The 8,316-nt window shown below is 34.9% G+C and overlaps 1 protein-coding gene and 1 pseudogene across 1 annotated transcript; both read right to left on the bottom strand.

Annotated features, from left to right (window-relative positions):
* Positions 1-2,377: 2,377 nt before the first annotated feature.
* LOC145611056 (L-type lectin-domain containing receptor kinase IX.1-like) lies at positions 2,378-3,538 on the bottom strand. Its single transcript, XM_081666289.1, has one exon. The coding sequence runs from the start codon at positions 3,536-3,538 to the stop codon at positions 2,378-2,380; it is 1,161 nt and encodes a 386-aa protein (XP_081522415.1).
* A 2,359-nt stretch (positions 3,539-5,897) lies between these two features.
* On the bottom strand, positions 5,898-7,955 carry LOC145611055 (L-type lectin-domain containing receptor kinase IX.1 pseudogene; annotated as a pseudogene).
* Between the last annotated feature and the right edge of the window lie 361 nt (positions 7,956-8,316).

Raw genomic sequence — 8,316 nt, 5'->3', positions numbered from 1 at the left:
TGAGAGTTTGGGTGTAAAGCTTAAAGGAAAGTATGTTGGCTTGGAGGAGAAGCCAGAGAATGTGATTGATGGGAATACTCTAGCAGGATTAAGTTTGGAGGTGGTTCAGGGAAAGATTCAGAAGTTAGAGAAGGAAGAAGAGAAGGCTGAAAAATCAACAGGGAAGAAAAAGCAAAAAGAAGTGAGTGACAAACCTGTTAGGAAGAGCAGGAGGCTATCTGCAAGCTCTCTGCCTAAGACCAGCATGGAGGAGCCCTTAGAGTTAGATACTGATGATAAGGTGATTGAAGGGCAAGTGGATGAGCTGGTGGATAGGATGGAGAGGGTTGAGAACCAGGTTAAGGAGTCTGCTGGAAAGGTTCAGCTTCAGAAATCAGAAAAACAAGTACAAGAGCAGGGGAAGGCACTAAAAGAACTGAAGAAATCAGTGTAGGCACAGGACAAAGTTCTGAAGGAACAAGAGGAGAAGTTCCAACAGAAACTGGAAAGTCTTGAGCAAAGGTTGGAAGCTATTGTTGCACAGCAGAGGGCAGACAGCAAGCAGATCCTGGACCTATTGCAGACCTAGCCTATCTTAGTTTCCTTTTAGCTTTCCTAAAATAGCCTATCCTAACTTCTTAGCAGTCATGAACATTTTCTTTGTGTTTTTAATGTTTAAATATTTTGGATTGTAATAAACTTAGCAGGATGTTAATCTTTTGGTTTTAATGAATGCTTTTGGAACTGCCTATACATATATACAATTGTCTATTATGAATGCTTAAACAGGAGAGTGGAATTTGCCAAAGGGAAGTTAGCAGCGCTGCCTTCAGTTTCCCACACTCGACGAATTGCTTGTGGGGCTGTGGGTAGATGCTTAATAAACTTGAAAAAGCAGGACTTTTTGATAATGCCAAAAGGGGGAAAATAAGAAGCAAACATGGAGGCTGAAGTTGTTCTGGGTTCCATTTGAGAAAGTATCAGAATCTTTCTTCTGATATGATGCTTATAGTTTAGTTTACTTTCTATCTTAGTTAATTTTGTTAAGTTGTGTGTTTATTTTCTGTCTTTTATTCAAAAATCCAAAAATACGACCTTCTATTTGTTTTAACTTTCTCAAAGAGTTTGCTTAAGTTTGTCATCATCAAAAAGGGGGAAATTGTTGATGTATAAAAGTTTTGATGATGAGGAATTTAAACTGATGCAAACTCATCTAATAAAGGTTTCTCAAGTGTTTGTTTAGCTTAGGTGAAATTGATCTTGGAGATGGAAGAAGTAGCTGATGCTAGGAAGCCTTGAAGAAACTCTTTATCCAGAAAGTTATTCAATAAGAAGAAGAGTTCCCTCACAGGAGCTAAGTTCCCTAACAGGAACGTTCCCTAACGGGAACCTGAAGATGAATGACTAAGTTCTTTGGAGGAACTTAGTAAAGTGTGGAGCCCAAGTAAACCTACCAGATCAAGAGCGCAGCGCAGCAATAGTTTAGTTAAGATTTTATCTTCTAGATTTATTGTTAAATATGTTAAGTAGGATATGCATGGAATTTATTAGAAGCGTGACAAGATAGCTTGGCAAATTAATTAAAATCGGAAAATATAAAAAGATAGAATTCGAAAAAGATTTTAATTTAAAAGCTTATTTCTTAAAATCTGTTTGTTAAAAAGATATTATGCTTTTTAACTATCTTTTTAACTAAATATGTCTATCTTATTTTCTGAAAAGATTTTCTTCACAAAGATTTGTTTAAAACCGTGTTTTAAGATAAGTTAAGTTTAACTTATTTATCTTTTTGAAAACCTACTTTCTATACGAGTCTTGCTTGTATAAATAGTAGAGAATGAAATGAGTTAAGGTTTTGTGAGTTTTATGCGTGAAGAATTACAGAGCTTAAATTGCGTAAGTTTGCCAAGCTTATAAACTTGTCATATTAGTTTCGGGTTTCATGCATAGCTTGCCTATCATATACTAGGTGTTTATTTCTTGTATTTGGTTTGGGTTAATTGGGAGAGAGTATTTGTTAATCTTGTTTAAAGTGTTAGCTTCTGGTGAGAAGGGGAAGATCTGTACTTGGGAAGTACGAGTGAGTCTAAGTGTGGGACTTAGACAGGGTAGAACAGGGTGTTGTTCTGTAGAGAGTTCTTTTAGGAACTTGAGAGTATAGACTTTGTTATAATAGGTTGTAACGTGGTGTTTGCCCTATTATAGTGAAAGTGGTTGTGTTTGAAATCCCTAGGGTAGGGTCGAGGTTTTACTTCTAGTTGGGCATTAGAAGGTTTCCTCGTAAAATACTGTGTGCTTTACAAGTTCCTGTTTTATTCTGTTTTGTTCTGTTTTATATTTTGAAAAATAGTCACTAGGAACTCATCTACAATTCACCCCCCCTCTTGTAGAGTTCGTCTCAACTAACAGATATTTTTTTTACCGCGATTGGCATATCCAAATCAACAAGATAGCCCTTATACACACATCCGAACCCTCCTTCTCCCAGCTTTCGTTTACTAGTGAAATTATGGGTGGCTGATTTAAGCTCGAAATAAGAAAATCTTCGTGGTTCGGTACCTCTCTCAAGTTCATCATTGAATGAACTTTCCTCATCTTTTTGCAATTTGACTTGTTTCTTCCTTCGATATAGAAAGAACACTAGAATTCCTCCCAAAATAACAAACAAAACACCTATCGATACAATTATCATGACCTCCTTAAACTTTATTTCCTTAAACAAAACATTTCTATTATCACTTGACTTCAAACTAGAATAAAACTGCCATGATTTTAGAATGTGTCTCTCCTTACTTACCCCAGTCGCGGCAGAAAAACCAATGTTAACCCATTCAGGGATAATCTTCATAAGATTAATTGGCAAAGACATACTTACATTTCTACCAAAATTCGGATCATCCTTATAAGACCAAAACATGGTCAACATCTCAATAGTCGCGTTATAAATGACCCAAACATCAATAGACTTTCCACTATGCTCACTACCATTCCAAGGCTTATCAACAGATGAACTAACGGAGTTGACATTGATACCAACATGCTGATAATCAGGCTCATACCCACCATTTCCATACGAGTCAAACTCGACTACAATAATTTGATTAGTTGGTAAATCGCGTGTTGTAGTGTTAAAGAGGCCTAGATAGGAAGCGGCAGAGTTTGGAGGGATTTCGAAACCAACCGTAGCAATGAAAAATGTGAATCCATGGCCATGTTTTGTTACATTCTTTTCGCCTAAAGTGTCAACAACGAAGGTGAAATGAGTAGAAAAATCGGACATTTTTCGTAAACTTTTATCCCAAAGTCGTACCTTCTCACCGTAGGTAATTAGACCAACACGGTAACGTTCTGTAATTATGTTCATCTCTATGTTCCCAAGGGAATATTTAGCATCCCCTTGGAAATTTATGTTTGTTGAGTCTGGATAAAAGCGTGGATAGTTAAACGAAATCGAGTTAACATTCCGAACTAAAGAAAGCCAGAGAAGGGCAAAGATTAGAGGAAAACATATAGGAATTACTCGAAATGATGGTAGGGAGCAAAGGAAAGGGGTAGCCATTCTATGGGGTTAATGAATTAAGTGTTTAGTAGTTAGAATTCAGAAAGCAAAATTAAATAAAGCAATTGAGAAAGAATTTAACAGAATATCCCTACAATGTAATGTTGTATGTGATTTTATGAATTGTCTTAAGGATGTTGTACTATGTACTCCGTAATATATTATTTAGATAACGAAGTTGTCAAGAACAAAAACAATGAGATCGATTTTGACACAGGAATATAGTTTAAGGATGCTTCTTTCTGCAAACAAAATTTGACAAATAATATAGAAATATAGTATTTGTACATGATCGTGTCAAATCAATAATTTAGCAAATGCCTTCAACATCATGTTGTACATCGTGAATTCGTGATGAGCATTACACGAGTATTTTATCCTAAAGTTTATTTGGCTAATTTAGTATCCTTAAATTTCTTGTGAATTGGCTACTAACTATCAAAATTAAATAAAATTATAAAATATGGAGTACAGTACAACAACAGGATTCTGTCAACCGATCAAGAAATCTTGTGGAGCTAAGAGAAAAATGGTCTTCTTGTATCTAAAAGTCAAATGACTTTTCGATTTTATTCTATTGAGTTACATCTTGTTTCAATAGAAAGAAGCTAAGATCAATGGGATTCTCTCAAGTCCCGATCAAGTTTCCAACCCAGTTACAGTCCTGATTTTGGTCTTGGTCTTGGTTGGTAAAGTGCATTTAGCTTATTGAATCCTATTAGATAATTGACCAATTTAAAAAGCTAATTTGGGTGCTTGATAAATAGCTTATAGTTATTAAAAGAGCTTTTTGGGCTCAAATCTGTTATAGAAAAAGCTCATTATCACATTTAGGGTTTTAGGTATTAAATACACTAAAACAACGAACTTACAATTAAATACGTGGTATTATTTATCAAAAACTTTTATACAATTAATTATTTTCAACCAATTCAATAAGTCAAACCAGCTAATATAGCCAGCTAGTCAAACTAGTTAATACAACATCTATTAGCTAATTATCAAACAAGGCCTCTTTAAAGATCTAGAATTGAACTTAAGGGATAGATGACATATAGTCTTGAACAATGCTCAATTTGTCCCACCCCAATTTTGAGGGTTTGAGTTCGAATTTTTGAGACAATGGATCTTCGGTGTATTTTGGTTCAGATGTCCATGGTTGCAACTCATGCACCATACAACTGATTGTATTAACAAAGTATAATTTATTAATTGGTGACAATTTCATAATACGAATATTAGTTGTATTAACAAACTATCTAAGAGTATTTTATAGCTCATTTGAGACAAATAAACAACCTTTGGGTAGCTTTAAAACCTCTAATTTTCTGAGCAATTTCCCACAATATGATCAAAACTAAAATTATCAAATTCCTTCAATTTATTGCGTTGGAATAAAAACTAATTCCCAAAATCATATCCCATCTACATAAGATCGGTCTTGGGTTTTTTTATTTTTATTTTTTTTTAGTTTTTATTTTTTTTATTTTTTTATTTTTATTATTATTTTTTTATTTTTTGTAAACTTAATTTCAGCTTAAAATAGCTTACAATATTAGCAGTTCTTTTTTAAAACCACTACCACAATTAGCAGTTTAAGTAGCAGTCAAAGAGACCGAGCTTCAGTAGCAACATGTCTCTTTCCTTGCTCACTAAATGACATAATCCTATCCAGGAAAGTAGGGTAAATGCTTGCTAGAGTTGAAAATGATGAATCTAATGAGATCAGATTTCTTGTCTAGCCAAAAGGCAAAGACTGTTTTAGACTGGGGTTGGAATTAAAATGTCACAAATTGTTGAATAAAGCGAACTTTCATTAGCTTAAGTAAGACATATTAGATTAACTATATATACGTAGTACTAGCCTTTACAACATGTATCTATTAAAAAATACACATTACCATTAAAGTACAATCAAAGTCATTACAAGCTAAGCCAAAGGTTACCCTACTTCGATGGTTTAAAGCTGCAATAAAATTGTTAAAGTTACTCTCGGATTGATCGTCTGTCAATAAAACTAACAAAAGTCCGTCATAGCTTAGATTATCTAAAGATTTAATTAACCTCCAAAATCTATTCTATGTTTAAGCTTAAGATCAAGACAAAGTAAGTTAATCTATGTTAACGCTCGCACATCAACATCAAAAATTAGTACGACAATTTCATGTTAATTAATTCAATTACCAGTTCAACCACAGAAAAGTATGCAACAAAAAACGTAATCCGCACAATGTTTCGCCTTATGTATACAACAGCCAATTTCAAATAAAAAATAAAATAAATAGTATTCGTATGTTATGTTCATAACTCTATATACAAATCAGCAATGACGACTAAAATATGGTAAAGATATGTGTATCTAACGACCAATTTTAAGGCTTGTACTAAGCATTGAAGGGCAACTAGATCCATCTGATTGCTGCAGTACCGGAACATGATAGGTCGGAATAGGCATCGTAGGTGGAAGACTAGGCAAAGCAGCCTCAAAATTGAGTACTTGAATAGCTTGTTTTATAGACGGCCTATAATTGTAATCAGGATGAACACACCACAAACCAACTACCATCAAACACTCCACTTGTTCAACATTGAATTCCCTACGAAGTCTTTGATCAGACGCCGAAAGTAGCCTCCCATTGCCATACAGATCCCACACCCATTGTATCAATCCCTTCATATTAGTCCCTTCATCAATTGGATCCATTAGCCTCCTTCCGGTACCAATCTCTAAAGCAACCACGCCAAAACTGTATACATCTGATTCTTTACTAGCCTTTCGTGTACTTATGTATTCCGGTGCCATGTACCCTATAGTCCCAGCCAGAGTTATTGTCTGTGCAGCACGTCCATGTTCCATCAACGTTGCTAGACCAAAATCCCCTAGCTTGACATTAAAATTAGAATCTAGCATTATATTGCTCGATTTTATGTCACGATGCACCACACATTGCTCCCATTCTTCGTGTAGATAAAGCAACCCTGAAGCTATCCCTTGAGCTATTTTGTATCTCAAAGGCCAAGATAAGGGTGTCTTCTTACCAAATAAGTGATAATCCAAGCTACCATTTGGCATAAACTCGTAAACAAGTAACAATTTAGTTTTATCATGGCACCAACCCAAAAGTTGTACAATGTTTCGATGCCTTAGCCTACTAATAATCTTAACCTCGGCTATATACTCTTTTTTCCCCTGTTTCGAACCCCTGGATATTTTTTTCACCGCGATAGGGAGATCCATGTCGTTAAGATAGCCCTTGTAAACAGCTCCAAACCCTCCCTTCCCCAACTTTTGTTCACTTGAGAAATTGTTGGTTGCTGATTCAAGCTCGGAATAAGAAAACCTTCTTGGCCCGACTCCTCTCTCAAGTTCATCATCAAACGAGGTTTCCTCGTCCTTTTTCACTTTCGCCTCCTTCCTCTTTCGATGCAAAAACAACACTAGCATCCCTCCCAAAAGAGCAATGAACACGAATGATGATACAACAACAATAATAATAATAACTCGCTCCTTAGATCTGTTATCCTTGGAATGACCATCACTATTGTTATTATTAGTAAACTTGATTTTTTTCTTAGGAAGATCACTAGTATTATTGTCAATGTTAGACTTCTTCAATGTAGAATAGAATTCCCATGATTCGAGAGTGTGTCGCTCCTTAGCTTTCCCAGTTCCAGCAGAAAAACCAATGCTAACCCATTCAGGAACGATTTTCGTAATATCAATTGGTAAAGACATGTTTGAATCTTTATTTAAATTTGGATCATTCTTGTACGACCAAAACACGTTTAATACCTTAGCATTCGCGTTATAATTGATCCAAACATCGGCAGGTTGTTTACTATGCTCACTCGCGTTCCATGGTCTATGAGCGGAAGAATTGAGAGAGTTGACGTTTATACCAACATGTTCCTTATCACTAGGATCAAAGACATTTGCAAATGAGTCAAACTCGACTACAATTATTGGTATAGTCGACGTTAAATATGTTGTTTGATTAAATAGGCCTAGATATGGACCGTCGGAGTTGGGTGGGATTTTAAAACCCACCGGAGCAATGAAAAATGTGAACCCATGCCCATATCTAGGTGACTTGAAAGTGTCAACAACGAAGGTGAAATGGGTTGAAAACTCGGCGATTTTGCCTAGACTTTTATCCCAAAGACGCACATTCTCTCCATATGTAACGATGCCAACACGTTCTTTGTGAGTAAGATAGTTGAACTCTATTTTACCAAGGGAATTTTCAGCATTACCCTGGAAATGTAAGTTTGAGTTTGAATCAAATCGAGAATAGTTAAATGAAATAGAGGTAACAATTTGAAGATGAGAAAGCGAGAAAAGGGCAAAGATTAGAGGGAAACAAATCGAAATTACTCGAAAAAATGGTGGGATGCCAAGGAAGAAAGAGGTAGCCATTCTATGGAAAAAATGAACAAAGAGTTTGGAATGAAGAACTGAATTTTCTTACATAATTTAAAATTATTGTGATCATTGTTTAGATGAAGTATGAATAACATTATATATACATTGTCACATTGAATATAGTTTATAAATAATAGTGTCAAACCAATTTAGGAAATAAATTATATTCCCTTATACTCCCTCTGTTTCTAAATTTTTGCCCCATTGCTAAAATTTGGGTTAAATTTTATAAACTTAAACCATAAAATACTCTTAATTTATAAGTGATAATATAGTCATGTGAGATCTTATTGAATACGTCTCATTGTACATTTTATTGATATTTAGTTTTTATAATTTTTACACGTGTGAAAAT

Source organism: Chenopodium album, chromosome 24 (assembly GCF_948465745.1).
Source record: "Chenopodium album chromosome 24, dcCheAlbu1.1, whole genome shotgun sequence".
Taxonomy (NCBI): Eukaryota; Viridiplantae; Streptophyta; class Magnoliopsida; order Caryophyllales; family Amaranthaceae; genus Chenopodium; species Chenopodium album.
Note: the sequence above shows the minus strand (reverse complement) of the source record. Positions and strands in the feature narration are given on the sequence as shown.

What these genes read in the sequence shown, in the direction of transcription:
- LOC145611056 (XM_081666289.1), bottom strand. Translation starts at nt 3,538, where the DNA reads ATGGCTACCCCTTTCCTTTGCTCCCTACCATCATTTCGAGTAATTCCT.